At 41.3% G+C, this 15,336-nt stretch overlaps 1 protein-coding gene across 1 annotated transcript in view; it reads right to left on the bottom strand.

Moving 5' to 3' along the window:
* Positions 1–15,336, bottom strand: part of TBXAS1 (thromboxane A synthase 1) — a 209,737-nt gene that overhangs the window by 76,237 nt on the left and 118,164 nt on the right. Inside the window, exons 6-8 of the mRNA XM_088521625.1 lie at positions 8,974–9,062; positions 6,533–6,681; positions 4,669–4,799 (exon numbers count right to left, since the gene is read on the bottom strand). Of these exons, the coding sequence (XP_088377751.1) occupies positions 4,669–4,799; positions 6,533–6,681; positions 8,974–9,062 (369 nt within the window). The remainder of the gene's footprint in view (positions 1–4,668; positions 4,800–6,532; positions 6,682–8,973; positions 9,063–15,336) is intronic.

Here is a 15,336-nt window from a genome sequence, read left to right as displayed (position 1 = left end):
GAACAGAGTGCCACAGTAATTAGGTTTTCATATTGTCCCTTATCCTCCTGAATGCAGGTACACACACTCATGTCCCTCTTCCCCTTAGGTAAACCATTTAGGGAAGCTCATTGCACGTTACTCCCTGGGACTCAGTGGTTTTGAGATTAAGGCTGTAACCATGCCATCATTTTCCAGAAAGATATTAAAAAATATCACTTCTTTAGAGCATGTTACCATTCCTATCTGGCAGTGAAAGGGCAGTTATCTCTCCTTTGCAAGCATTTAAATAGTATCAGATTTTCTCAAAATTGTTTCCTGCCCCACTCATTCTTTTTAGTTTGTGGTTTGTTTTTTTTGTTTTTTTGTTTTGTTTTGTTTTGTTTTTTGCTATGCCCATAGCTGACAATGGAAAACTCATGGATCTCCATCCACCAGGAATTCCTTGTGCCTGAGCTTGTTGGCAACACGGAGACAGCAGTGCCAACTATGCTACCTATCGGCGCCCGGCAAAGTGATCTGTCAGGAGCAGGGGATGAGGCCAGAAGTGAGGAAAAATGGATAGCTGTGCCATCTCCAGCATCACCATAGAGCCTCCTTCATGGTTAATGGCAGTGCAGCCTCCTCCCTCTTCTCCCACTCTGCCTTCTGCTTCTTCTGGAGCTGCCACAGTAGTCTAAGTCTCCTGCTCATTAGCCCCACTGACACAATCACCAACTGAGGTGCCAGCGGATGTATCTGGGATTTGCTACCCCCTCATTTCAAATTGCCTTGGGACCACCAAGAAACTGCTGATCATCATCAAGAACATGACCAGGTCACTGCCTCCCCAGCACAGATCGATGACCTTGAATTATGCATTCACAGCAAACAGTGCAACTGGAAAAATCAGGAGATGCCAGAAGAGCCCGTTGGCTCTACAAACTCTCCATTATGAAAGGCCACATATTTTGAAAACCGTGAACCTTTCAGACATCTCTCTCATGACTTGCAAAGATTAGTTACTCTTTTGCAACATCTTAAAATGCTACATCCTGATTGCTTTTATTGCTACACATTAAAAATGAGATTTTGGCCTCCCTTATGTGAAGGGGACTCCATTTTACCTGGCATACTCTTAAAAAGGAGCCTCAACTTTGAGCAACATGAAAGACTTTCTTTTAGAGATCATCCATTTGAAACAGACTGGTAAGCATCCAAATATCCAAGAACTATAACTTGATAAAAAAACTGTTGCAAGAATAATGATGAATCTGATGATTTGCATATCAGATTATTAAATGAAAATATGTTACATTATCATGTACCGAAATAAATGGTATACCCTGTTTTGGAAATGTTTTGCCTTAAGGGGAAAATTTAAGTGTGTGCAGATAATCAGGATAAGGTGTTTGAACACCTAAATCCTACTAAAGTCTTCAAAGTAGAGGCTAAGTAAGTGATGCATTAAATTTGTGCTATTTCTGAGCAAGGGATACTTTGCTTTTTCTGTAAATACTGGGAAAAGCATTTTACAATAATTTGAATCCATGAATAAATGTAACATATTAACATTTCTAAAGTACAAGCACTAAATGTTTTTGTACATAAGCCAAATGAGGAGACTATCCAGGACTGAAATCATCTGACTGACCACAGAAAGCTAATACATAATTAAAATGACATCTGCAGCACTAACCGCCGGGATGAGAGAAAGTGACATCACGGATCTCATATAAGCTGCAAGCGTATTATTAGATCTAAACCTGGCTGTAAAATTACTATCTGCCCGTGGGATTATCTTTAGGCATTCAGAAGCATTGTTTCATTTACCGATAGAACAGGGATGATAACAGGCTGACTTTGCTTGTCACTTTTTTTCTTTTCTTTTTTTTTTTTTTTTGGCCTTTCTTTATTTTTTGTGTGCATTAGTTGCAGATGAGAGAAAGATGAGCTCCAGCTGAATCACTTTCATGGGGTTTCTCAATGTTTTACAGTTTGTTCAGATGTTTTTTCTTTGTTTTTCCCAGATAATAAGTAATGGTGAAAACACCAGCAAAGAGTAAAAGATGCACATAATGCAACATCTAGGAACGTGGCAATCCAAGGGGTACCTGTTGGCCTCATGCAGCACAGGGAGGCTAAAGGACCTTGTTCATGGCTCCCATTACTAGCACAGAGATCCAGTAACTACTGGTTATATCTTGGCCTTGCTAAAATGTGCGGAAGTTCCCACTGACTTCAGTGGATACATTTCATCATACTAGACCTAGAGCACAGGACATCACTTTTCTTCAACCACAAAGCTATCCAGGACACCCAGTCCCTACGAATACCATTCTGCATTAAATTCAACAGATGCTGCATTCTGATCCGTTTCATTTTGTTCCATTTCACATACAGTTTTCTTCATTCCTGGCAAATTAGTAAATTGCCTATGCTTGTGACAAAACCTGCTTGCCGCTGCCATTACATAGTCAAAATTCTGAGTGTGGCTAATGAGACAGGCAGCGAGGAGGGAAAAAATGGCAGCTCAACACTTCCCAATCACTTTTGAAAGCCTTGCTAATGATCCTGAACCACAAAGGGACATAATACGCCCTTCAAAATCTGGTCCTAAGTGCCTAACTCCCTATATTTGAACTAGTTCCCATACAACAATTTTGCAACCTAGGCAAAAGTCCAGGAGCAGATGGGACCGCAGCCAGCCACGACCTGTGCATACGGAGGTAGGCAAACATGGACCTTGTACTCTTCTCCACAGTGCCCTGACACTGGGGAGCTCCTGCTCCGTGTTATCTCTTCGAGCACCTCCCAGCCTTGCACCCACAGAAGCCGAAATCTCTGCTCTGTCACCTACTCAAAGCTGGAGCCGGAGTCCCTCACAGAGCTCCCGTCAGCACAATTTCTTTATGTTTTCCCCAGCCATATGTCCCTTGTGTTAAGACTGCAGCTAGCAGGAGTGTCCACCTAGTATAGTAAAGGATTTAGGCCATGACCAATATGCTGGTGCTACTGCCATACAAAAAAGATTGGTACAACTACCATGAATCGACATTAGACTGATCCTTTCGTTCTTTTAAAACTAACACGCGGAGCAAATACACTTTCGATGCAGACCTATTCAGCATAAATCTTGAACTGAACCTCTCCATACATTAAATCACATCAGGATGCAATTAAAAGTTCACACTGAATCTGTGCGCTAGAAATGAGGTGTCTGCAAGCAACTTAGATACACTGCTTCTGTTAGCAAATACTTTTTCAGTATTTGACCTGGGCCAGGAACCCTGTTTCTGATTCAGGAATTTCACATGGCCAATCATCAGTGCTTATAAATGCCTGGATGTAAAGAAGGCAGAAAAAGAGCTAAAAGCTTGCAGTAAAGATGCATAAAGATGGGTTGGAAGAAAGACAGAAAGCACGGAGAGATAAAGCACAACAAATACAGAAGTGAGATTGAACTACAGAGAGAGTGTCAAAGAAAAAAGGGTAAAACATGTAAAAAAAAAGAGGAACAGTATCTTTTAAAAAATCGATTTGGTTTCTAAATGTGCTGTAGATATAACATAGGGTAAACTAAAATCCGTTTTCTTCCTAAAAGGTGGGAGCTGTGGGGCTAAGCTGTGAGAAAAAGCTGTGTTGGGAGGATCCGTTCTCACCTCTGCAGTTACACCGTTGAAATGGCTGTTCATTTCACAGTGGTAAGGAACAGCTCCTGCATTTCAATATTGACAGCTGCTTATTTTGCATGTTATGGCATATTTCATGTCAAATTGTCTGCAAAGCAGGTGCTAGCTACCTTTAAAATTGAATTTGAGTTGATATGCTTTGTTTCTGGCTACACATCCTTAATTAAGTGGCAAACTTATTTTTAGGACTAGTATGTACAGTCTGCAGAAAAAAAAATAAGTCCAAAAGCAAAAGTAGGCCTAAGGAGCTTTTTATATCACAGGACTGACGTGCACACCTATGTTCCAAATGCTCCATATGCCAAAAATACAGACAACTTCATAAAAAATGCCGATATCCTCAGGTATTTCATAGAACAGCAACAACTAAAATTAAGTAACAGATTAGGACTCATATTAGGACAGTCTTATATCCAAGAGAAGGAAAAGCAAATGGGTAACATTTCTTGATTTGCTACTAACACGCACATGATGTATTGCGCGCTTTGGGTGGAATTCACTTCTTTTATCTTTAGCCATCTCAATACTATGCAGCTGTTTTTAACCAGAGATTCAGGTTCTCTCTTTTCATTTCCAAAAAGAAGTCCTAACTGTCATAGGACAACATGAAACCTACGAGCTCCTAATTAATGACTGGGACAAATCATTCTATGGGGGCTTCCCTCTCTCTTGCCATTAAAGAAAACTTATGTAGAAAATACACTTTAAGATGAGAAAAAAATTCTGCAAGATGAATTTTTCCTTCTGGGTCTAGAAACCAGGTTGGAAAGTTATGAAATGTGACATTTATGTATCTTTATTTGAACAGAAGTACAAAGAGAAGCAGTCTTTCTTGTAATATGTTAACAGTTCCGCATCAATGCCAAACATGGTTGACAGAGGTAAAAATGAATAAAATATAAATTGCTTTGGATGTTTAGACAGACTGATTTTGCTTTTTCAACTGAAGCTCATGCCACTTCCAGTCTTTCCTCAAAACTGTTGCATATCCTTATATTTATCACAGAAATGTCCTTACCTCAGCTGCATCTTGCTGGTCTCTGAAGACAATTGCATCCTTTATGATTTGTATAAAAAATCCATTCAGTTCCTTTTGTTTCTTGTTTGGCAGAATGCGGAGCAATGGGATCATTATAAATGGGAAAGAAACTATAAGAGATTTTAAAGTAGAAAACATTGAAGCAGGGTGTAAAAGCATATAATATCCCCCTCCTTTCATTAATAACATAACATTTATCAAGAGGGATGCATTATTGTTATTAAACCTAGTTTTCCTCTTTCTCTCCCTTTTTCTCCCTCCCATATAGGCTGGTAAAGGACTTTAAGAAAATCCTTTTGGCTGGGATTTCCCTGTAGGACACATGCCTTGCAAGCATTGCACTGACATGCAACCCTTCCAAAATGGTACAGAATTTCAGTTTACTATTTGATGCCACAACAAACAAGCTACTACAAAAAGTGGAAGATTTTTTCCCTGCCTACTCAAATAATTACATATAAAGGGGAGAAAAAATCCTGACCCAGCCCAGCAGGTTATGGCATTGTTTCATGACACTGGTAATGGTCATCTGATTCCTGTTTACAGCATTTCAATATCAGGATATTGATTTACTATTTTATTTTGCTTCTCTAGTCAGGCCAAAGAAAAGACTCTTGAGGTGGGATATTACGTAAGGGTTGGTTACCAATTTGTTGCATTTAAAGTTGAGGGCTAAAAACCTGATTGAAATCTTGCATCTTAATAAGCCATAGGTAGCTCATAAACAGTTTAACAATTCTGCCACCAGAAGACCCCTGTACTGCCAACAGGGCAACCCAGTATTGAAAATCAGGCTATGTAATGTACCAGCAGAATTGGATCAACAACTTTCAGACAACCCGACCCCGAACTCTTCAGAATTTCTCTTTAGGAAAGGACTTATCTACTCATATGAAAAGGAAATTTCAGAAGCTAGTGACAAATCTCACTTTGCAATCAGGTTAGACATTAACCCCAGGACATTTTGGATACACGGCTCCAGAAGGACGCAGTTTGTGTGCTGCTAGCACAGGTGCAATCTGCAGCACCAGCAGGATCAGATGGGCACAGGAACTTTGCCACTTCACCACCTGTGAGCCGGTCTAGATAACAACATGTTAAAAGCGCCTGAACTCTGCTTCTGCTGCAGTTTCCCCAGCCATGCTTCCTAATTGCCCTCACCAGCACAGAGCCTTGGGAGTGACTGGAGTGGGATCCGCGACCTGTAACTACATGTCTGTGTATCCCACTCTTGCATCCCCTGTCTCTCCACCTGAAAATAAATGCATTCTCTTACTGACAGCCTGTGCTGGCACTTACCATCTTCATCCTTTAAGGCATCAGCCAGGCAACTGCTGCTGCTATTTAAATAAGAATTTGGAGGGCTTACGCTATGTGCTTATGCTCCTCCACTTCTCTTTGAGTTATTAGCCCTCTCTTGTTTTTGGGTGGGATTTCTATCTCTACCAAGTTAGCCAAGGGCACAAAAACCTTGCACTCAGGCTCCCAAGGGTTGTGCCTAATGTACAAAACATGAATAAGATTGCATTTACTCAGTTTTAATACATAAATCTAGAGTCCACAGAGATTACAGGTCCCCAAAACCTTGCACCCAGCTCAAGTTGAAGCATTGCCTCCTGGAACTCATCATCGTTTCCACAGGAAATTGTGTTAAAGGTGTCAGGAGCTGCAGAGTTTATCGTGGAAATCCGGAGGGTATATTTGGCCTGTTGGTTACATTCTAGGAACCTCCGAAATAAAGTCTGCAATGCACCTTCCTGCTCCTGCTTGAGGATGATTTGCAACTTGAGAACGGCTTTTAGAAAGCTACTATAAATAAGTAGCAAAGGCAGGCTGTACTTACGGATTAGAATTAGGAGAGGCTTAAACAAAGACATTTCAAAGAACGTTCTGCAGTTCTTAACAAAGGGATCATCAGGATTCTTCTGAGAGTCCACTTGAGCACCAAAAGCCACGCTACCGACAACATCCAAGGTAAAGCACTTGTAACACCTGCATTGAGTGAAGAATGATAACTCATCAACTTGCATAGCCAGGAATACCTTGCTTTATGGCCACCATATAACAGTGCTAATCTTTGCTTCTAATTTTTTTTTCTTTTAGATTTGAGCTTTGTCAACAAGAGCTGTTTCTGCCATTCTGAAAAATGATGGTGCTTAATAATAAAAACCTCTTTTTCTTCTAGTTTTAGAATTCTAACTGAAAAATATAAAAAAATATATAAAGAAGATTATCATCTAGAAATCAAATGCACCAGGTCAGAAATCCATAAGCATTTTCTTAGCATGCATCTTAATAAACAGATCATTCCCCTTTCATTTCAAAGCGCAGAAACCACATCTCCACATCTCCAGTCTAAATTCTCATTGACAGGACTTCTTTACATAAAATTGCCTATTACGGACAGGCTTAGTGTGCTTGTCTTCTTTGTAATGTAAAATCCTGGTCAGAAGCAAGAGGAACTGACACCACTTGAAATCCCTATCTTGCAAATCAGCAGCAAATACTTTGGTAACTACAAATGTTCTGTGGATCACGACTTAGAAAATTCCAAAGTGACTGAATGCACTCCTCATGAAGATGAGCATCTATCCAGTCACCTCATGCTCTTCCTTTCTACTACACATTAGCAACTATATTTAGTTTTGTAAGAATGGATTGAGAATTTGAAATGTCTTTGAAATTTGGTGGTTCTGATCTGTGATCAAGGCTTCAATGACTGTTTTTCCATGCTTATTTATGAAAGGATAATACCAAATTCTCTAGTATTTTAACCTAAGTATGACAGAATGACAGGCCTCAGACTCATATATTGTCTGGGTTCATCAAGAATCAACATTTTTCCGTCATTCTTTGATCCACAGTCATTCTGCCGACTACCAAAGCAGACCTGTAAGATACGGACAACACTGAAAGAGTAAAATCTTCTTTGGGTTTTCAGCTCTTGCACGAAATAAAAAAGTATTATTGGAGACTTACATGCTAAAAGAGCAAACACCGCAATAAAATGGTAATTTTATAAGCCCTGAATCTTTAACCTCCAAGAGTTTTTGGGAAAAAAAATAAATAAAAAAATAAGTTGTGGAGTTGTTGGCAAAAATAAGTAACTGTTAAAGACAACCAGACAAAGAAGACTAGACATTGCAGTCAGAGTATTTGTGTCCAAAAAATAACTCTCAGGGTAATTCTGGGAAACTACAGTAAGCATAAAATTTACATATGTTAAGCTTGTTGAAATGGCAGCACAATAAAATAACTGGAAGATCATAGTATGAGATGATCAAAGTCATTTATCCAGACTTTCAAAAAGTCTTCTCCAGAGAGAAAGTCTTTTTTCCAGAGAAAAAGGACAAAGGGAAAAAGGGAAAACTCAGAAGGATATAAAAGGCCAATTTTCATCTCTTCACGTGTTTAATATAGAGAGGTCTTTGTGCACAAACTTGCACACATGTACATGCACATATTGGAAAAGAGGTGATTTAATTGTGGATAAATATCTGTTTCTTTAGATGAAACAAAATTACCTGGGTCATTCCAGTTTGGGAAAAAACATGAGGAACTTCAAAGGGCCCTAAGCAACATAGCAATCTGAGTATTTAAGTTAACATGTATTACAAAAGAATGCACCTGAACTATTCATGCATCTAACAAGATCCTAAAAGTGCATCTGCTCAGAGAAGGCATTAGACAGTACAGAGTTGAGCTCAGTGAAGACCTCTGCTGTAAGGGCAACAAAAATGATAACAGGATATTAAATGCATAACAAATGAGAGAAAGGATAGTATGGAAAATATTAAAGTGTCATTTTATAAATCAATAGTGCCTCCTCATCTGGAGCATCAATCTCATTGTTTCACAAAAGGCGAAAGTGCCATTAGAGGTTATGAGGAATGTGGTAAGAATGATTAAGTTCTCAAAAAGCCTCATACAAAAAGCAAAAGGGTGATTTGATACTAGATCAATTCCTATATTTGTACACTATTGGCAGAATGTAGAGAGCAGCCTGGACATGGACTGATGCCGTTTTCCTTTCTGCTTCCAGCTGCTAATACTTCATTAAACAACAGCCCAAAATACATTAGATGCTTTCCCAAAATTACTTTTCAAGTATGCAATGGCTACCCCCAGGAAGAAAAGGCATCTATCAGACATATCCTCTATTAAACTATAATCTCCACTTACAAAAAAAAAGAAGTCATTTTATGAAGTAATTGTATATTTAGAATAACTGCTGCCATTTACATTTTTTTAAGTTGCTACTGACTTCTCATATGTGAAACATACCTCTGGATATCAAAAGCTTTGCCAGAATCTGCATAGACTTTCAAGTTATTCAGCAGAACATCACAGGCCTGGTTTATTAGTGGCATCATCTAGAAAGGAACACACACTGAATTGTTAAAATATTTAAAATAAATTCTTCTAGATTAGTTCTATATAGTAGATGAGTCCCAGCTTTCGGGATCCTCCGTAGGTGCAGTCAGGCCCTTTTGTGCAGGTTATGACGAAAGGTTGGACCTGTCTGCTATAAGCAAGCAAGCCCAAGCAGCTTAGCTCTCATGTCTCATTATAGGGATGCCAGTTCTCCAGCAGGCTACTGCACCTAGTTGCTTAGCTAAACTTTGGTTCTTGCCTGCTTGTGGCAAGATGTCAAGAGAAGACATTTCCCTGTCTTTTTAATCATTCCCTACTCCAGGAGATGATTTATCAGGATCCACATTTACTGTACCTTACATTTAGGCGATATGCCATCCAGGGTAGGGGTAAAATAGTCTCAAAATACTGTAAAGTTACCAGCACCAGAGACCCATTTTTGCCATCCTGCTGCACCTCATTTGGAGGGATTTGAGACGTACATTAGGAAAAGCACTAGGAATATCACTACAGCATGCCAGGGAACAGCGCTATTTGTGCCTGAGGAAAGGCTGCCTGGAGTGATAGCTGCCCTTATGTGGACATTCACACTAATTTATTCAGCTGATGGTTCTTCCCAGTCACTGACACATGATGGTCAGGCAGCTCAAGCCACAGCCAGGCTGCAGCTAACAGCGACATCATCTCCTCTTCTGCACTTCCCTCAAACCAAGGCCTAGCTGACAATGGAGACCTCCTTAAAGTCTCTCTCCATAGCTCTTTCCATATGACAGGGCATCAGAACACTTGCCTTGACTGCACCTTCTGGTGCAGGGCAGAGGATGGGCTGGCTGTTGCTTTGAGCTACGGTGTTCCCTATGGCTCTTTTCCTGCAAACTGCTGAGCGATCCACATAACCTACAGTTTGATACCACAGTCTTTCCTCAACGGCTATGCCAACCATCACAGGGACGTGCAGAAACCTGCCTTTCTTTCCTGAGCAATCTCCTTCGGCAAACGGACATCCACAAACACGAGAGGGGCCAACAGACTCGTGCTACTGCTCCGACAGTCTTGTTAACCAAAAACACTCGCCGCGTCCTCTCAGCACACCAGGAGAGCTACGGGGGCTGCCCGGCCAAGTCCATTTTGCTTGGCACTCCTACCCCTGCGAAGCTGGCATAACACTTTGTGCGCAGGCACGCTGCCATCCCAACACATGGGCAAGGCGATGCACAGTCAAAGGGGCACCGGAGGAGCAGCCAACATGCTGCCCAAAGGTGGGAGCCAGAGTCAAGAACGTGTCCCGCGAGGAGCCATTCCTATGCGGGACAGAGCAGGGGGCGCCCACTTCAATTCAAAGCCACATTGATTTGAGCTTCGCTCTAGGATTTTCACAAGACAGTTTTGAGGCCAGATTAGTATTCTGTAAAAGTAGCTGGTGTGTGTACGGGAGGTGCACGCCATGGCATGCGGTGGTTTTCTTCCCTTTTTGGCTTTCTAAAGGAGAGCCCCTGCAGAGAGCTTCTTCTCAAATAGTTCAACAAAATTAACACGTCTCTGCTCTACAGACTGAACCAGGGTGAAATGCTTTGTAATCTCTGGGTCCAGCTCTTCCAATGAACTGAAGCAGTCAAGAAGAACAAAATGAAAATCCATATTTTAACAGGTATGATGTTATCTAAACAGATGGCGATCATTTCAGATTTTCCCTTTATTGCCTCACTTTCTCTTTTATTCTTCACCACCTCACCAGACCTGAAACCACCCCAGCTGGTCGTTACTGCTTCCCAACAGCTGGCAGGGATGCAGGGGCATGCATGCTGGCCAGAGCATCTCACAGCACCTCTGAACTTTCCACATTCCAGCCTTTCAAAACACTGTTGCAGTTCATTCCTAGCAATAAGGTATTTTTATTAGCAAATCTAACCAGGAAAATAGGGAGGGGGGCACATGGATTTGATTTATTGCTAGCATTACAGAACAGAGTCATATCAATGAGACAATTATTTGCATATGAAAACTACAGGGAATATCTGCTTAGGAATCCTGGCTTGAGTTGGGGTTTTATTTTTTTTTCCCCTGGGTAACATAAATTACTCCAAGATTGTTAACTACAAAGACCACAGGCTGAAACATTCTTGACTCCCTCAATGCTTTAAAATCTTTGCTCATTTGTTGAGAAAAATAAAGTAGTATTGGGAGAAGAGAACTACACTTTGAAACTTTGAAAACCAGCACAGCAATAGACACACTGATCTGCATTGCCTTGGCTGTCACCAACTTCCTATACGTTTACCATTTGCCAGACAGAACATACAGGCTGCATAACCTGCCTGAGATGCAGTTCTTGGTGGGTAAACACATCCCAGCTGCTCTGTGTTCACATTGGCTGAGAGTAACAGAATGAAGAAAAATCTAAACAATATGGTTCTCGTAAATATTTGATCTGCCAGTTATCTAATAGCAAGAGTAGCCTAGAGTCCAAGTTTCATTCTTTCTGCCAAAGAGGAGCATTTGGGGTTAGGGTTTTCTTGATGCCAGGGGCTTTGCTGCATAAATCCTGCCAATATGCTATTTGGCATATAACAACAATTAGTTTCTGATTCTGTGTATGCACAGTGCATGGGGATGTTTGCACTGTTCACAGGCATCCAGAGTCACATTGCTGTAGTTAGCAGCAGTCCTCACTATTTACTATTATTTCCTTTATAATTAATGCCCCAACGATGAAGCAGAAATTCACAATCCCTCACACAAAAGGTCACATTAAAAGCAGTTCTCAACATACAGCCAAGGTATTTATGGAGATGTAGCTCTGTGCCCTAGCACTAATAAAAAAGTAAAAAAGAAAAAAAATGAAAAAAAAAGAATTGTCACTTTCCCTAAACTTCCGTTGACAAATAATCTCTCCCTATCCACTTTCCTAACTGGAGTTTTTCAGCTTCTTCCTCCTCCTTCTTTCCTGTAACCTGACTACTCCAGAGAGCTGTGATCAGAAACAGGAAGGATCTTAGCTAAATGATGCCCATGTCAAAGGAACAAGGAGAGGTCCTCTGCAGGCTGGCCTGAGTGCTGGTGTCACCTCTCTCTTATTCCACAGACACATCCCGCTGTTCATACTCTCCCCCACCCATGGAGACTTATGAGAGTGGAAGAGATGACCCCTCCCTTACTGGGACAAGGATAGGTGAACACAGGTTAAAATGGATTGATCTGTTGCCAACTCCTGTCTTGCTGCATACGGAAATATTCCCCTTCTTTAGAAAGGTTAGACAAGGGGAAGGTATCCGGCAACACCTCTCACACCTTGCACATCTCTGGTCCCTCTGCCCCACAGCCTTCCAAGTCCAAGCCAACTCTCCCAGTTACTGCCAATTCCTGTTGCTACCTGCATGTTTGTCACAGTATAGTCTCCAAAACACAGAGGAAGAAGGGAAAAAAAAAAGATATGTCCCCAGCACGAGAACCACTTTTGTACCAAATTTCAAGTCCTTGATTGAAAGCAGGAAAGAAGCAGAGAGCAAGAGAGCAAAAGGTTGATCGTGGGAGGACCCGTCTCCCTCCTCTCGCTACTCATAGCTTATCAGAGTGAGCAACTCAGCCAGACACAGGCCTGTGGCTCAAGGACATGCACGTTTCAGACATCTGCTTTTACGTTAGAGATTTGCCTTGTCTCAGGTCAGTGTGTCCACTTTGCTAAATAACAGCAGCAATTTCTAGAGCACCTTCCAAAATGCCTTTGACGTATGTCCGAGAGAAGACCGAGCAAGTCAAGGAAACCTCAACAGTTGCACCATCAGCTCCCACATCCTGGTGGAATCTGGAATATCTGTGTCCAAGACAACACTAGAGGAGTTTCTTGCAGTTTTCTGTGACGTTATCACAAGTTCTGCTTTGTGCCTCTCTTGTCACAAAAGCGAATGCCTCAACATAAATTCCATTTCACAAGTTTTTTAAGACTTGTGACTGCATTATGCTGCACTCTCTTCTCTAATTTTTGTGTTCTGCTTTGTTTTAATGGTTGATAATGGAGGTGGGGATCCTGGGCATGCTGATAGGAGATGACAAGAGTATTGCAGCACCATCAGAATAAATAAAAATCAATAGGTTTTCTGCTGGTGTTGGCTGTAAAAGAGAGCAAAGCTATTTATCAAACCTGACAAGGGGTCCAGAACTGCAGGATCATCACAGGTACCACATGAAAGAGAAGAAAAGCTAAATAAGAAATACTAAATAGGGAATCAAGAACAGTACAGCAAGATCACTAATATATTTGCTTGCCTTTTTACACGATAGCTGTGAAGGGCATGACAGGAACACTGGGTACTGCATCTTTTACTTAAGAATCCCTAAGCATTTGATTTCATTAATTCCTCATAAATCACACCTTGGACTATGCATTTGGTAATATTCCTATGTGACAAATAAAAGTTGAGGCAATGAATTTCAGTATCTTCTACCAAATCATACACAAGCAAGTCAGTGGCAGAGCTGGAGGTGAAATACGGTTCTCCTGCTTCCTGTTTCTCATTATTAGCATCCTATGGCAATGGTGCTGGGAGACTGTTTCGAGCTCTCACTGGAAAAAATGTTTTCCAGAAAAAGTAAGACACAGCTTGAGAGCGTATTATCAGATCTGCTACCGACCTCAGTCAGATCTCATGTGGGACGCTAACATATCTCTCTGCAGCACTAAGCCTAAAAAAAACCCTTTGTTTTATACTGGGCTCACCATTGTAGTAACTGAGTTTAATGTTATCCAGAGTCACACTCTCCTTCAGTTGAACTGCTTTACTGGCCTTTTCACACTCATTATTAAAAGGAAATTGAGAAAGGGGAACACAGCATACAAAACTCTACAAAAACAACAGTGAAACTGCACAACTGTAACTGTAACATTTACTGCCCTGTTGCAGGCATCTTTCAGAGCACCCAGCTAAACCCATCTCTGTTCAGAGAGGACTGTGAGTCTGCAGCGTTCAAGAGGAAAAGTCACTTGTGCAGTGACTTGTGCAGCCTCTCCAGTGATGCTGGAGAGTTTGCACAGGGAACTAAAGTCAAGGCGGACATCCAGGATGAACAGAAAGGATAGAGAGACTTTTCTGAAAGCTCAGATCTCCCTGGAAAAGAACCACTGTGCTAGGAGAGGAAATGAGGAATGTGCCTAGCAAGTATTTATATATATATACAAATATACACTATATATATATGTATATATACACACATAATATATATATATAAAACAAAAATTATCTTTGCTTTTATACAAAATATTCCATATCAAAAAAAAACCTTATTTGCCCTTCCTTTGAGGAGGAGAAAAGGGGTCTTTTGCTTAGGGACCAATCCTAAATCCTAGTATTTTCATTTCTATACTACTGTCAGAGTTTCTGACAGAGTACTAAATATGGAAGAATTAGAAGGTGGCATTATAATCAATGAGCATTGACTTCCTTTGAGAAATGTTGATGCAGTTTCTAAACCAAACAACTGCATGTGAGGGAGAAGCTGAGCTGCATTAACTTCAAGACCCAAGACTGCTCATTTCTTTGGGTCAAAATGATGCATGAGGCTGAGGAGCATGTCCACTCAGAGAAGGTTCTTAATTTCATGTGGACTCACTGCAGACAGTTAAGCAGAGGCTTCCCAGAAAAGCACAGGTCACAGGCGCATCATGGTGTGCGGGAAAGGGGGAAGCACAGGCGCAGCAGGTACCCACCAGATAGGCACGAGGTCGCTGACGCAAGAGATTAAAGTTACTTGTGGGGATCCTGCAAGCAAGAGATAATGCAGGGATGGATTGTCTTCTGGTGACACGTGAAAGGGGAACAAAGTTGAGCCTCACAGCAAGACCTTCCCCCTCCTTTCCTCTCTTTTGGTAGACAAGGAGGCAAAAGCCACCATTTCCTGGAAACTAAGAGCCTACGAACAATTCCACCCCTTCCCCTGAGTTTTGGACAGGCAGCAGAGGAAAAGCTGATTACCAGGCTAAAAATAAGCATTGCAATTTTCACATGTAAGCTGGCTCCCGGGCACCAGGCAGCGCTCCCTCTTGCCTCCTACCACTAATCTCCTCCCGTGCTGCTGCTTCGCCACCGAGCAGCATAAAAATGCAACAGGGTGAATTCTTGCTTAATTAAGTAAACTGCAAATGTGGGTCTGCCCTGCCATCAAGCCCAACACCCTCTGACCTCTCTCCTTGCTAAAGGATGCCTGCCTGGTGCTGGCAGAGGTTGCTCTGTGCAAATTGAGGGGAGAGCGGCTTTATTTTTTGTTAGTTTAGCAGCAAAA

Source organism: Tinamus guttatus, unplaced genomic scaffold (assembly GCF_059628265.1).
Source record: "Tinamus guttatus ecotype Peru unplaced genomic scaffold, ASM5962826v1 Tinamus_guttatus_pri_ptg000125l, whole genome shotgun sequence".
NCBI lineage: Eukaryota > Metazoa > Chordata > Aves > Tinamiformes > Tinamidae > Tinamus > Tinamus guttatus.
The sequence above is the reverse complement of the archived record's forward strand: the minus strand, read 5'-3'. Positions and strand labels throughout refer to the sequence as shown.